This window comes from Oreochromis aureus, linkage group 11 (genome assembly GCF_013358895.1).
Source record: "Oreochromis aureus strain Israel breed Guangdong linkage group 11, ZZ_aureus, whole genome shotgun sequence".
Lineage (NCBI taxonomy): Eukaryota > Metazoa > Chordata > Actinopteri > Cichliformes > Cichlidae > Oreochromis > Oreochromis aureus.
The window spans coordinates 5,681,464-5,697,710 of NC_052952.1; the positions used below are offsets into that span (position 1 = coordinate 5,681,464).

At 40.5% G+C, this 16,247-nt stretch overlaps 1 protein-coding gene across 3 annotated transcripts in view; it reads right to left on the bottom strand.

The window, feature by feature from the left end:
• Window positions 1–16,247, bottom strand: part of LOC116315277 (vacuolar protein sorting-associated protein 13B) — a 298,439-nt gene that overhangs the window by 25,685 nt on the left and 256,507 nt on the right. For all 3 annotated transcript variants that reach the window (XM_039619055.1, XM_039619054.1, XM_031733531.2), the window contains 2 exons: window positions 3,190–3,345; window positions 249–515 (listed from right to left, as the gene is read on the bottom strand). In XM_039619055.1, the coding sequence (XP_039474989.1) occupies window positions 249–515; window positions 3,190–3,345 (423 nt within the window). The remainder of the gene's footprint in view (window positions 1–248; window positions 516–3,189; window positions 3,346–16,247) is intronic.

The following is a 16,247-nucleotide window of genomic DNA, read 5'->3' on the forward strand; positions in this document are numbered from 1 at the left end:
TAGTGGTATGAGCAATGTGTGAGAGTAACTCCGTGTGCATGGCTAGCACATTCAACAGCTTGCATTTGGACAATTCCAGGCACAGTGGAGCACACGTGTGCATTTTAATCTGCTAGTATGCACACGCAACAAATTGTAACTGATGTAGCTTTTGATTGTAAAGACATGTACAGACAAGACTTTGGGAAACTAACTGGGAAGCTTTACTGGATATGTGGAAGGCTGACTTAAAGTTCTACTTGTGTTACCTGTACAACAAAGCTGCTGCTGCTCTTATCCCTCCGTTCCAGCTGAACATCCTGGGACCAGTCATCGTCTCCTCGAGCCCTTACACACAGCTCTGTCATCTCTGCATCCTCCAGCACATAGGATGGCAGCTTGGCTCCTGCTTCCAGGCAGTCGCAGTATTCCCTGACTACCGTCTGGCTATCGGGTCCCACGTAGTGCTGCACCACTCGCAGCTCAATGTCCTGAGTCAGGTAGCTGCACATCACCTGCCGCCCACAGATTATTACCTGGGGAGAGGGTTGCATGACAGAATTGCCCAAATTAGAAATACAGATGTTTAGTGCCTTATAATAAACTTCTATAATTATGAGTTTTACAACATGTCGCCGGGGATGTGGAAAGTCATGGTTTTCAAAAAGACGCCTTCCAACTAAGATCAGCTTTGACTTCTATCTGAATAATTTCCGATTCCCAGCTGCTTTATAAAGGGTAACTTGCCTTACAGTTTAAGATCATTAACAATTCATATACATCCCCCATTTTTACAAGTTTTGGGATGTTGTACTAAACGGGAATAAAAAAAGAATGTAATGATAACGTCAAAACAGAGAAGTTAAAGGTGTGTTTAAAAAACTTTCTCTTTCTTGCAGTATTTTTACTTTAAATGATGTGTAAACCATTGCATTCAGATTTTAATTTGCATTTTATTCCACATCTCAAAGGTGACACACAGACACACTCCCTTACATCAGTTACCAGAAATACAGTCAATCTGTACTCATATGAACGGAAATGACTTATGTGTGAAACAATGTAAACACATATGTGTGTATACACACACACACACACACAGAGTACTCTGTGTGTGGAACATCTTATTTTGTTTTTTAAAAAAAACTTATAGTACAAGCATGTGCGTACAAGATCTGGACTCCTGGACAAATCATCACCCGTCCACCACTGTGCTTGAGAGATGGTAAACCAAACACAACCAAATGTGGTCCTGTGCATTGGGACCAAACATCTCAACATTGGTGTTCTCAGTCTAAAGGACACGACTCCAGAAGTGCTGCAGTTTATTCAGATGCAACTGAAACATAAGCTTTGCTACCATGTTCTTTTTCAGAGAGAAGAGGAGAAGAGAAGAGGCTTTCTCCAAGCAACCCTAACAAACAAACCAAACTTATTCAGTCTTTTTCTAATTGTGCTGTCACAAACTTTAACCTTTAACATGCTAATCGATGTCTGTAGAGTTTGAGATACAGCTTTTGAGCTTTTCTGTAGTTCCTCAAGCACTGCACTGGGTGAATTTGCTGGGATGCCTGCTTCTGGGAGGATTGCAGCAATGAATGCTTTGGAGCTGCCAATGATCAGTTAAACAAAACCATTTCATTAACAGCACATGGCTGCTACTTACCCTCGTAAGTCCTGTGAAAAACTCTCTTTTCCATCTAACTGTATAGACAGACTATCATATCAACACCTAGCTGAAACACACACATGCACACACCAAAAATGAGAGAAAGCTGGTTTCATAGAGAAAAAAAAAGTTGTAATTTTTGTTTCACCCCTCTTTTTGAACACACTGTAATGGAAACAACATGAAGCTTTACTCACTGTTTCCATGTTAAAGATGAACCACTGATCAAAAAATAATCAATGGATTAAGTGATCCTGACAGCAATTATCAGTAGCAGGCCTAATGCACGTGCCTTTACAAGTGTTCTCCCACTCACTCATCCATGTGCAAGAGGTGACAATGAAAGACCATAGAGAAGCAAGAAAGAGGGTAAAGGAGAGGACATGGTGTGGCGCTGAGGACGAACCCCACCCTCCCAAAAGAAAACCCAGACTGATGTATACTCATGCGTTTCTCTGTAGTGGCAGCTGCCGTCCCGTTATGGGGTTTTTGTTGTGAATTGGATATGACCAATGTTCATACTCTATCACTGCATCCAATGGAAACAAGATGTAATCAAAGTTTGGGACAGATGGTAGAAGGAATGTGAGAAGCCGAGTCTGTTTTGTCTGGAGGATGAGTGGGAGATGTGTGTGACACTTGACACTGTTTACATAACAAAGTGTCACAGCTACAATCTGATGGCATCTCTGCATTTTCAGGAATATGAAGACTCTGCTTTTTATTTGTGGAAAAATTCCAGCATGATTCATTCCTTTTCTTAGAGCGAAAAAAAAAAAGACAGTTGGTGTATGTATTTGGTTTATGCTGGTTTATGATTTGCTGTGATCTTCTCTGTGGATTGATGGGACACATTGTGTTTTTGGATGGCTTGAAGTTCATAAGCTTTTGTTTTATTGGTATAAAACAGATTACAAAAACTGACAAAGACAGTCTGTTGTTAGCTAAGCAACTACTAAATCATAACATACAAAAGCAGGGGGAAAAAAAGGAGATTAAAAAGCACTCATCCTGAAATGAGTGCTGGGAAAAAAGCCAGACTTTTGTGTCACATAGAAGAAATCAACAGGCGTAATGCAGCAAACATGTTCCTGCTTTCAGTGTAAATGTTTAACAGGTTAGCAGCAAGATAATCTGCAGGATCCCTATATTCTTGATTATGTTGAAAACTCTGGTCCTGTTTTGTTACTGCGGTGTATCTGGGCCATAAATCACTGCTTGTCAATTATAAAGAGTCTTGCGCCTGGAATCTTCTACAAATTAAATCTGGGGGTTGGTAATGCTGTTCACCATCTTTCCTTTAATCGTTTCAGTTAATTATAAAGATCTGCTAAAATCTATTCACATTAACTCCGATCCAACTACAAGAAAAGTGAGATGTTTCACTTTCTGGAAGCCTTTGACCTTCATTAGAAAATACCCGCCATAACAACTACATGACCAAGGAGTAATATTTCTTTTATTTAAGAACTAAAAAAAGAAAAAGAATCTATACAAACAAACAAGTCAGTAAAGGAGTAATTACTAAAAAGTGACAGTACCTGTTTCTGGACACCATTGAGCTGTATGACCTTGATGATGAGTGAGGCGGTGCGTCCTTTGTACTGAATGGTCCTAAGCAGAGTCCCTACGTTGTCCACGCTGAAGGCCTCTGACCAGCGCCAGTTCCCCCATCCTTCGATGCAGATGTGCAGCAGCTGGAGGACAGCACAGAGCAGAACATACACACAAAAACAGAGACAGAAGTTAGCAGACATCAGAGGTTAGTCTTCTTGCCCTTTATTTACCCCGATCAAAAGGCAAGTAAACAACAGGACTCTGTTTGGGAAATTCTGGTAGGGGGGGAAAAGAACAACAAAGTTCCTGTTTACTGTTGCCGAACAGGCCTGCTGCTGCTGGAAGCACAAATGGAAGGTCGCACACAATAAACTGGCTGGTGGAAAACAGCTGATGTGGAAGATTATTACAGCAGTGTGTGTAGTGACCAGATTGTTTGTGTGTGTGTACTTGTGCGGTTGAATGTGGAAGACTCTTTTCTCCACACATCTAAATAAGAGGCACATATTTTGGCCCCCAACCATTTGAGCTGCATATCCATCACTTCAGTGTGGAGCACATCCATGTGTGTGGCTCGGTATAAACACACAGGGTCAGGATAACAGTAATAAACAGATGCTTTCCTTTCTTTTGACAGTCAAACAACTTTAGAGTGGTGACAATTTCCCCCCAACCATTTTCCCCATAATTCCTTAAACTGCGCGCCTCGACATGGTAGCGGGGCTAAAAATATGTAAAGAGGCAGCCCGAACAGTGCTGTTTTGCTTTCACCGTTACACAAAATACACACTGCAATAAGCTGACTCGGTTTTAATTAATGCATCATGCAGTGATGTAGCATTTACTACGAGCTGCCTCCACCTAAATCCACAAACATTCAGTACAAAAACCAAGTGGTCTGGCTAAATGCCCATCACACCTGTGCTACAGTGAGGTTATTCACAGACCATCTGTCCACTTCTTATCTGAAGTTGCTCAAAGCTGCATGACAAGGAAACACATTTGTCAAACAGTATGATTCTTCTCATGAGATTTTGGTCATAATACCAAAAGGAGCAGAATCATAAATACAGAGGGAGATCTAAAGCCTTCTCCCCTTCCCGAGGCAGTGGAGCTGACTTTCCACAGCACCGAAACTCTGTGTCACCCCTGCTGCCAGCACAACATCAAACTAGCAACAGTTGGAAAGGAAGGGGAGAAAACATGAGAAAGACAAAGCATGTCATGGGACTATCAAGACAGATGGGGCGGGGGCAAGCAGTAGAGTGAGATTCGGGGTCAGCGATCCCCCAGAGGAGTAGCGACCAGACTGAAACACTGAAAATTTGAACATTTACACTTTGGGTAGTTGCTTCAACATGCTGAACATTTACTCAATGTGTTTAAAGAAAAACAAATTACTCCTGAGGTCAAAGGGCACGGGGGGACCCTGGTCAAGACCTTATGTGCTTCTCAGCACTGCAGTCTTTTCTTAGTGTTTGAAGACAGATTTTTTTACAATAACATTCTTAATCAAAGCCTGAATTCACTCTCTACATGATCTGTCATCCTCTCTGTCAGCTGCATGGAAATGAGTTACATTTCTGAGATCTCCTACTTGGTGCACATACTCAGAGGGGTCTTAACAGCCAGGTGGCAGAGGTTAAGTTTAAGCCTTAAGGTGGAGAACTTTATTACTGAACCAAACCTTTACAACATTACACACAATTTCATAATCAAGCCCAGCTAAGAATATTGTGATCTGAGGAAAACTGAGAAATGAACTGTAATGTGTTTGGGATTCTACTCCCATGACTTAATACTGATACCTTTTCACTTCAAAGCTCACCTCAGGTCCTATAGATTAGAACTCAGTATTTATATTATAATACTTTCATTAGAGTAGACTGGTGACAATAACGGCCCAAACCTTGCACATCTTGTGATGGCAAAGCCACCAGAGACCTCTGCCGTGCGTTAGCACCATCTGTGAGGATGGATTTGCAATTTCAACACTTCTCTCTGCTTTAGCTCCTCTGTCCCTTCCTCCCCCTGTCTCTGTGCACTTTATCATGCCTGTGGCTCAACTTGACCTTTAAAGAAGAAGTCATAATAACATTTCTCCTCAGACTTCAAACAGTTACTGCTGCTTTTGTTTTAATTCATCATGTCTCTGACTCAAGCAGTAGAAGAAAAAAAAAAAATCCAGCAGTGACACATATGAACTGGATGTGTAGGACAACACGAATGAAAAATAAGAAGTTGTTTTGCTTCTCTGTGACGTATTCAACTGTTGTGACACAGAAAACCCAGCCAGCCACATGTGACTGATTTATACACACGGATTAGGCCTCGCCTTACACCAACAGTGTTCAACTGAATAAAGACTCAGCATTTATGGGGAAAAAAAGATTTTATTTTAGGCCCCCCCAAAAATGTATTAATCACACTGTTCTTTAATTAGTCAACTTAAAGTAAATGAAATTATTAAGCTATGTATCATTTTATATAGAACTTTATTGGTACACATACTGTAGGGAGCAAGGTGCAAAATAAAAGAAAAAGATGACTGTAACACATGGAGATGACCCTAAATAGAGAAAGAGCTCATCTTTTATACATTTTTTTCATATGAGTTGTGGCAACCCCAGGCGTGTTGACAAACCATAACATCTGCTTTATAATTTGAAGATCTCTGACCTCACGAAACAAAATGATGACATACACCCCAGGGCTCGAAATGAGAGTAAAGCCCAGTGATGCAAACTGACAAGACAAGGCCGGTATGCCAAGGTGAAATAAAGTGAAAACTGAGTAAAAGTTAAAGGGTCATTGTTAACCCCCCCACACACACACACACACAAAGCCGCCGCCCCAAAACAAACAAACAAACAAACGCATGCAACAACAACATCAACTACTCACACTTTATTAGGACAAAGGACAAAGACAGGACATGTATCTATGTCAACTCTATAAAACAGCATACAAAAACCAGAGGTTATGCTGTAACCTTCAGTTTGTAAGTTAAATATGAATCTCATCTAGAAATAAATATTTTAACAAGAAACTCCAACACTCACTTTCAGCAGCTGGCCCGAAGCAGAAGATTTTTTTTGTCCAAAAACAACTGAGGACCCATTTATTATATTGTGATAATTTCCCAAGATGGGTATTGAGTGTTAAAGAAATGTGAAATTGAAATCTCACTCTCACTTCATTTCCCTTTAATCCTCAGGGGGAGAGTGTGATTATGGCTGATGATGGACACTGCTTCACTCCAGCACATTGGAAGGCTACAACTATGCTAAAAGAGTGATCTTCATGGGAATAATTGAATGTATGTGGATGTTTACAAACTATTGCTATTTTCTGACAGCACTTTCATGTACTCTAAATATTCTGCCATGTGTCACTTATGGTGTGTAGATTTTAACCATGGTGATATCTTGTTTTTTTTTTTAGTTTCCAATAATAACTCTGGCTTCAAATCACAACGTAATCAAAATACAAGCAATTATCCAAATTCCTCAAATTTTATTTGACCTGATAGATAAATAAAACACTTTAAGTAAACATATTTTCTAGTCATTAAAATAATCAAACAATTACCCATCTTGACTGTTTGGAAATTACTTTACTGTAAGTTAGTCATATGTCTTTAGGTCTGACAGTACATCCCGGATATATCAAAATGATGAGTGACATGTTTGTCCAAATATGCTAATATAACTAAGCAACTGATTATTCAGCTCGGCTCCATGGTGATGATTCATCTGACAGATATTAAAATAGGTTCAGTCACTCTTGCTTAAACTACATTAACTCTGTTTTTTTAGTCTGACATCTTCGATCATGCCGCTTAAATGTTTTTGTAACTGAGTTGTACTGGTCAAATATGGTTGTTCTGGATTTTTCCAAAATGACCACACTACTTGGTGATGTCTTACGATTTTTGGGAAGACTGAAACAGTCAGGCCTGGTGAAGCATTTTTGGGACATGACAATCTGACCATCTTCTGTTTGGTGTTTTCTTTTCTGCTTTTTTTTTGGAAACTTCAGTGACAGACTGGCTACTTGCTGATAGTGTGGGATGTCACTGTTTCCCCTTATATGAAAGTTGAATTTTTATATGGTTTAGAAATGACCACCTCACCGCTGTTTACTTACTTTACCACATTCAAGAAAAAAACAAAACAAAAAAGAAGATAAAGCAATACATTCCATCCAAAAAATCCACAATGAGAAGTGCCAGTGCCTCTACACTGAACCGGACTTTCGGGTTAAATCTATTCAGGATTCAACCAAAGTAAATATACAGTGAGGTCCAGTGGTGTTCTACCAGGGCAAGCAAGTCGGGAGTGCTTGTCTGTTGAAATTTAAAAACAGATATCATCATCACTGTCAAAATCTACAATCGAGAGACACCTGTAAACACAGAGACAGTGTGCAAAACACTGGTTACACTCATAAACAGCAAGGCCAGATTAGACTTTGACAGAAAACATTGAAAAGACATACCACACTATTTGTCAAACATGAAGGAGGCAACGTTAGGATATGGGCTTGTATGACTTCCAGAGGTATAACGCCACTAGACGTCTGATAGAAGTGTCAGGATGAACTGTTAAGTGTACAGGGCCATATTCTCAGATTCATCCAAATGCTGCAAAACTGATCAAACAGCTCTTCACAGTGCAAATGGATAATGACCCAAAACTGCAAAAAAAAAAAAAATCAAAAGTTTCTAAAGGCAGGGAAATTGAGTTTTCTTCAACGGCCAAGTCAGTCACTCAATCTCAGTCCAGTAGAACAAGATTTTACGTACTGAAGAGCTAAAGACAAAGAGACCAACAAACACGCAGGAACTGAAGGTTGCCTAAGTAAAGGCCTATCCAAGCATCTCAAGGGTGGAAACATTCCACCATGTCCATGGTTGACAGACTTCAGGCAGTCACAAACCACATTTTTTTAGTTTTAAAACCAATCCTTATTTTTAAAATGATCTCAGTTCATCTGTTCTATTCATTTACTGGGGGATGATATGTAAAATATCAGTAAATGTTTAGACATTTGAATTAATTAATGAATTCAAGCTGAATTTGGTTTTATAGCGAACCAGGTGAGTATGGTAATATTAGCAAATATCTTGCATTGAAGTAAATTCCCTAATGCTAAGTCAGTACAAGTTCCTTTTCTGTTTTAATGCCACAGATGGCCTGTATAAAAAAGGCTTCAAAAACTTTAAAACGACAGGTCTTCACAGTCACCATGCACCAACTAAACTTAATAATGGTGCTTTGACATATGTTTTCAAAACAAAGAGTTTGGTGAAATTATGACTAATCTGCAAGTAACAGAGAGAGTGGACAGAAGGATGAAATTACAAACCACCATGTATGGTCTTAATACAAGATCAACACCATGTAAACGTTGTGAAATCACATCACCCACATTTTAGATTACCATGGAAACTAGATGCAGAAGCCAAACATATGACCAACACATTTAGTGGTGTTAACTTCTGAGAATTACCACCCCCAACTTGCTAAACTGTAAATTATACTCAATGAGTCAATCAAACCATCAGGCTCCCTTATGGGTACGATGTCATGTCTACTGCCCAGTTCATCGCTTAATCTTTTCCCAGGAGAAAATCATTAGCAACAAACTTTCCTGTAAAAGACAGTAACAGATCTGTCAGTCACAGCCAAAGGACTGACTGTTAACTTCCTGGTAAACACAGACTCATTGCGTACTTCATATGGCAAACACTCAAGTGTCTGCTTTGATAATGTGGGTGTCACGACCAACATAGGAACCAATGGCAAACACAAACGGTAAAATATACATAAAATCTCTCTCTCTGAGTTCTACCCATGAATGCGCACACACAAAAACACCATATACCCTATGACCCATGCGCTACTCCAGACAGAATGACTCACTCTTGCCACTATAACCACTATCTGTCTATTGTCCTCAACAGGAATGTGCTTGGGTGCACACAATACAAATTAAGTCTATGTCTGCAGCGGAGATGCAATTGGCATTCTTCGATGCTACACAGACAGGCTGACAAAGCTGCAGTGGTCAATGGTTGTCTCCCCATTAATACCATTCCTTTATTTCATCTCTCTCAGACTATAATAGGAGATTTGAGACATGTGGAGCAGAGGTATCAACACCAGTAGCTTTGCACACAAGTTTCTATAAAAGGCCTGAGGAAGCTGCGGCATGTCTTAGATGGCTGATTAAAATCATGTGAATTCAATGTCATGTGACAAAAGTTTAAAAATAGCTTGACAAGTCTCTGTAGTGCCTATCTTATTTAATATTATACAGACAGAGATGAAAAAAGAGGGATGTGGAACAGAGGCCCGTCTTGTCTGGGGAAATTACTTTGGGACCAGGGAGCTAGCTGGCCACCTAACAAATGAGAAACAGGTTTCTATCCAGACAACAAAACAAAAGAATATGTATTACTTTGTCCTTTAAAAAAAGAATATGTATTAAAAGAGAATTACGACAGAGAAAAGACACAACAGCATCCATGCCAGGGCAGTGAGGGCTAACCCATGTAACATGAGGGAATTATGGTGGCTTCACAGCTGTCTGTAATGCTTCTCTCCTCCTTGGCTCCCTCTTTCTGACAAAAGAAGCAAAGCAGCGCAACATCAAAGCTCAGATTTGCAAGTCTAAGAAGCGGTTTGAGAGCTCGAAGAAGCTTCAGAGAAAAGGCACTGTGTGGGTCCGTGGTTGACAGAAGGGACATTAAGAAATTTATGCTTGACTAACATACTTCAATAGTTTTCCCTTGGTTTTTTACTAAGGCATCTTAGACATGCAGGGCCTCAAGTCTCCAGGAGACGCAGACCCGGCAAGTGCTTGAACCAAATGAAGAGAACTGACAAAAGGAGCTCTGTCTGAGAGGAGAGGATAAAAACCGCACAGCACTGGGATATGTAAGTCAATGTTTAAAAACCCCTCAGCAGGACATAAACCTCAGTGTCTAAATACACTCACTGGCCACCTTATTACATAAAACTGCCCATTAGGATAAGCATCTTATCAGCCAATCATGTGACAGCAACTCAAAGCATTTAGTCATGTAAACATGGCGAGGCCAACCTGCTGGTCTACTGCGATTTTCCCACACAACCAATTCTTGGGTTTACAGAGAAGGATCCAAAAAGAGAAAACATCCAGTGAGCAACAGTTCTCTAGGTGAAAAGAGTCCTTTCCGAGTCTCAGGGTCTTGTGTGATCTGTGTGAGGCCACTGGGATAAAACAGCCATGCAACCCAGTGGTGCTCCTGTGGGACTAGCCATAAAGCACCAGGTGCTGTCCATGGTGCTGAACCCAGGGCAGCACCAGAGGGACCTTAATAATCACAGTCTTCACCTGCACCTCCCCTATGGTCTGCTTTAGAAGAGAATCAAGAAGGAGGCTGGTTCAGGAGCATTAAGCACAGAAAGAGGGGCTAACTGAAGTCAACTCTTTTAGGACAGCTAACCTGTCTGGAGTGATGTCCTCAGCATTGGAGAGCATATTAATTGGATGACATCCTACCATGGAGGCCACATAATACCATTACTGTTAGTCTTACAACTGCATTCAACCAAGGAGCTTATCAAAATAACAAAACTTAGTTCTAGTGCCATTTTGTAAAATTACTGCATGCAAAATGTTCAGTTTCTCTAGTGAAAAAGCAAAACGAACTAGGACTCACTGAAGTGAGGAGGTTTCTTTTGGGGTTTTGAATGCAATACTAATAACATTTTTGTTTAAGAGAAGGATTTAATGCTTCTGTAATGCATTAAACAGCATTTTAGTGTAGATCAAAGATCAAAGGCTTGTGATACATGTCAACATTTTTAATGATTTACATTCTTTATGAGTGTTTAACCTCCACTGTCTTGTATCCTGTCCACACCTTATAAAAACATCAGCTGTGGTGAGGAACCCTATTCTGTACCTGAAATCACAACGCAATGACGGCTGGTATATTTGTTAAAACTGGGATCCCAAGTGAAAAAACTCTGTCATCACCATGTGGCCCAACGTAATCGAAACATACCAACAGGTTTGTCATGTGATGATCAGTCAGTAACGGTTCTGCTGCACAAAAAACGGTTGCACGCCATTGCTTAAGAGCCTTTGTTGTCATTTCAAGGCCCAGAATTTGATGTAGAGGATGATATAATTTGTAAACTGCTAACACATTGGAATGTTAAAAAAGATTTACAACAGAGATTCCAGCAGCACGGTGCTCATCAACATGATAATTAAATTAATGTCTTAATAACAGAGGAAAAGCTTCCTTTGGGACAGACTACACAGGCAGTAGAATTATACAAATATACAGTCTATACACAAAGAGTGTCATGAGAGACCAATGACTCAACACATCTACATGAGTGGAATCATAATAAAATCTCCAAGAGTGTCAGTAAGAATGCAAAAACAGACTCCCCCAAATCCTTGCTTGAATTTGGAAGGAAGAACAGGAATGACATGTACAAAGACAAAAAGAAAGCATGTGGTGAAGGAGAAGTCCGTCTTCACTGCATTTCTCATGAAAATCTTGACTTTGGCAGCCGTGGTGTAGAGCTGATGAATGTAGTACTTTTTTCAAGTTGAATGGAGACCAAAAGGTGGGTTGCAGAAAGCTGATAATGATTCCCCAGAATATATTCAAAGTAACTGATTTCAAAAAATTACTGGCAACCACTGATTGCCGAAACATTTTTCTTTGTCTGTGCAATGTAACAGGGGCTGAGGTTGAGGTTCAACTTCTTGAGACATACCACTTTAATCACTAATCAAGTGTGCTCCCAACAAACACTGCTGGGGATAAATGTTTCATCCCTCCAGTGACATTTCCTTAAAACAAACACTAACAAAAGCAACAGTTTCTCAACAAAAAAAAGACTTCTTGTTCTGCCTGAGAGTTTAAAAAGGAGCAAGAAGGGAAATGGGTTAGAGGAGATATGTATATGGGCCTACTGGATGCTGAGGCATAGAGCACTAATACGCATAGTAAACTGATATACCTTTGAGAATTATTAGACTTGTACACTGGAGGTCCAACTGTAGAAGAAACTGCTGGTGGGATGAAAAGGCAAAGGAAACTTGGAGGTAAAGTGTATTATTTGTGGTCTGGAAGGAAATTTTTTAACCATTCAGGGAACATGAGATTACTACTCACCTTTGACCTTTAGGTGTAGTGATTAGTATACATGTAATTCCTTGTGGCATCTAGATACAAGTAAATCCCCAAAGAACTGTATTAAGCTGCCTTAAAGGACGCAACAGTGAATTGCTGATGAAAAGAGCAAAGTGTATAACTACTAACCACAAATGCATCATTATTAAGAAGTTACAGCAATAGCTAGACAAAAAAAAACAAAAAACCTTGCAATAAATAAACATACAAACTGGGAAAGTGCGTGAGTTTGGCTCGCATATTGTCTGGCACGCTCTGTGTGGACCTGGCCAGGACTACCAAAGAGTATGCACAAAGCTGATCATTGTGAAACCTGATAGTGTTAGTGAGCTGACATGGAAGCACATGAATACATGTAAGAAACAGTATCTGTATATCCAAGTATACAAGTTAAAAGGATAACTTCCAGCCTGAAGAAGGAATGTTACAGCATGACACTGGTTTCAAGCTGGGACAAACACACAAATGTTTAAAGCACCCTGGGGAGGAATTTCAAATGTATCTCTAAAGGTGGACTAAAAAATTATTATTGTTTTACAGAGGAATGTTTAGCAATGTGCTGCAACATCTCTTCTTGTGTAACTCAGTGTTACTAAATGGATAAACTTTTTCTCATAATTCAGTGTTCATCTCTAACTTTTTATTTTCTTCTCCTATTTATATTTTAAGGTAATGGTTAAAAGCAAAAGTCAGTGTGTAAAGATTGTCTATCCTTAGATCTGTGTTTGGCAAAGAGTCAGGATTGTCTTCAGGGATTAAGATGGAGAGCACTCCCTTTTCTTTTAGTTTCCTCATGCTCAGTCTGCAAGTGGGTGAACCTGAGTGGAGCTGAGATAACCCTCAGGGTCAACTGCAGTTAAAGTGGTAATGTTGGCTGAACAGCATGACTAAACCACTTCACTTGAGGGCAGTGTTTCTTAATCATTGAGTCTTGATAGATTCCAGGAAAAGACCAGACACATTTTAAGGATGAGATTTGTTTCTTTTGAGTGACGAGCAGCAAACAATGAACCCTTCTGAAAACTTAAAACACTTGTACAAAACTGCGACACATGAGCAACAGGGTTCACACACAGACAACTATTCATATATACATGTTCACACACAGCTTCCACTGATGTAACACTGCTCTCTCACTCTCCTCTGCTTCTCTTTCACACACACTCTCATACCAAATACCACCCTGTCATGCCTGCTTCCAAAAACACGGCCAATCTCACCGCAAACTAATAGTCCCGGGCTGCTATCTTCCGCACATTACCCCTGGGAACCGCATGCACGCACGGCCAACACAACACTGACACTCCCACACAAACACTAACACATGGAGCAACACCATACATCACAGACATACACAGACACACTAACACGCAAAGACATGCATTCAGAGAGAGACACTCTACTGTAGAAGCCTGCTCATGGAGTAAATCACAATTTATTCAAATAGGGAATATTCCTTGTAGGCACTTAAAAAGTCCTTCTCAAATCCAGGGGGCTTTTTACGCCCCTCTCCCTGCTAACCACACTAACCACAGGGATTTCCATCAGCCAGGCTGTATCCTGTAACAAGCAGCCAGATATTTCAACCATCCACACCACACGCCAGAGCCTTGAAAAACAGCAGGGTGGGGATGGTGAGTGTGTTTGTGCGAAATATAAACTGTACGTAATTAGAGAAAGATCGTGTAGTTGTATGCATGACCATCCTGAAGGTTTTTAACAGATGTATTAATTTAACTGTATGTATTCCTTTATCCGTTTCTCTCTCTCTCTATTATATGACATGCAGAACATAATGGTACACTGCATATAAAAATTAGGGAAATTATGTGTTTATAAACATTTTCGCATTGGCTGGGAAATGCTGGGGTGTGAAGGCATGCTAAGCTTGAAAGGGAGAGACTATACTGAGAGGCCTGACAGACTCCAGGCCTTAGGAAACATTTTATTACAGTGTGTATGTATGTGTGAGTCTCAATGTCCACACACGGGTATGAATTTGCTCAAGTGTTAGGCGAGAGCGGGCTCTAAGGACGTGACTGCCTCAATCGACCCTTTTAATAAGTCTTATGGTTATGAGTGACAGGAGAGATGGGGTGGTAGAGAAAGTGGAAGGGAGAGAAACAGAGGAGCAGTGAGAGGGAGTGTGACCTGAGCTTAGGTTCATGTTTCACTACGAAAACAAACTACTTTAGTGTTCTTCGGAGAAAAGTGAGATACTCGAAGGTATGACAACACCGTATGAAGTGTACATTAGTTAGATGGCTCAAGATTACACACATTAAACACCTCTCGTTCGTACAGGAACAATATAAAGGAGATTGCGGCACTTTAAATATGCCTCACTGTCTAAGTTCAAGCTGAAACAACAGCCTATCTAATCACATAAATGGCCTTATTCCATCTCTGACTCTTTCTATATGTATGAACTGGAGACAGGATTGGAAGACTTCAGGTGCAGCAATGTACTCATGATAAATAGGGTTGCTTGTGCATCATCAACAGACAGAAAAGCAAAAGAGAAATGGGAAAGGTGGGAGGAACAGAACAGAGAGTGAGCAGACATGTTTTTGGCAGTGCTGCCATTGTAGAGGAGTGTTGAGAGCATGGCTCATCTTTTGCCCCTGCTTCCATTTTTCCATGTCCTCTTGTTTTTCTCAAGTAGTACTGTGCAATATCCCCTCTGACAACTCTGTGCTCCTCTCTTTTTGAATTTTTCATATTTCCCAGTTGATCACTTCCACAATCTTTTTCTCTACCCATCCTCCTCTTTTCAAGAGGACGTCATGTCTAGTGTGTTCTCAGGGGAGCTCAAGAGAGGAACAGGCATAGATTACTTTACAAAAGCATATTAGTAGCTGTGGCTTATGAGTGTGTGACTGCCTGGGGGACAATTCAACTGGGACACACACATCATACCAAAACCATGAGGACAGGTCAATGGCCTTGCTCACCGACATCCCCCTGGCCTCCCAGCAAAGACAATACTGCATGTACAGATACATACGAACTGGGATAGTAGTTTGAGGGTTGATGCACTGGATTGTAAAACTAAGTAAGGAAGCACAATGATATAGTTAGGAGACTGGACAGAGTTAAACTAGACATGTTGACAGAAAGATGTGACCATGGATAATGTCAGCAAACTGAATGGAACACAAAAGCAACTGTATGGACCAAATAGAAAGGAAGTAGAATGACCAAGACTTCATGAGTAGTTCCCTCCCAGAATCATCCATAAGGACAACACCTACTGGGATGAGATGGAAACCAAAAGGACAAAGTTGCCTTCTAGCCAGTCACAGGACAGACAGGGAGTCAGCACCAGGACTAATGAGCTTAGCCAACATGGCTGTGAACATCAGAACAGATGAATAACATCAGGAGAAAAGGAAAGGGACAAGTACTAGTTGTGCATTTGGGATGAGAACAGCACAATATCTAAGTGAGACCAAACAGTGTAGGAGCCAGAGACTGTGCAGGTATACTGATCTCATATAGGAATAAAGAGAGACCAGGACTGAGCCAGCAACAAGGGAATGTTTGCTAACCTATGGCTCATTGTGTGAGGCCTGGAATGGATTTTGGGTTGTGTTTGGTGGGTCCTTGCAGAGCATGGCAAGAAGAGACACAGAACTATGCATAGCATTAGAGTATAACCAGTATGAGTGAGGTAATTGTACCGTGGCTCCCAAGCTGCAAAGTGCTAATGGATATAATTTGAAAAGTTACAGCAACAGAACATGGTGATGACAGCGCATGAAAAAGTGGAGTGGAACTGATGTATAGCGTGGTTATTTAAAGTTAAATCAAAGTGATACGCTCTGCCTCAAT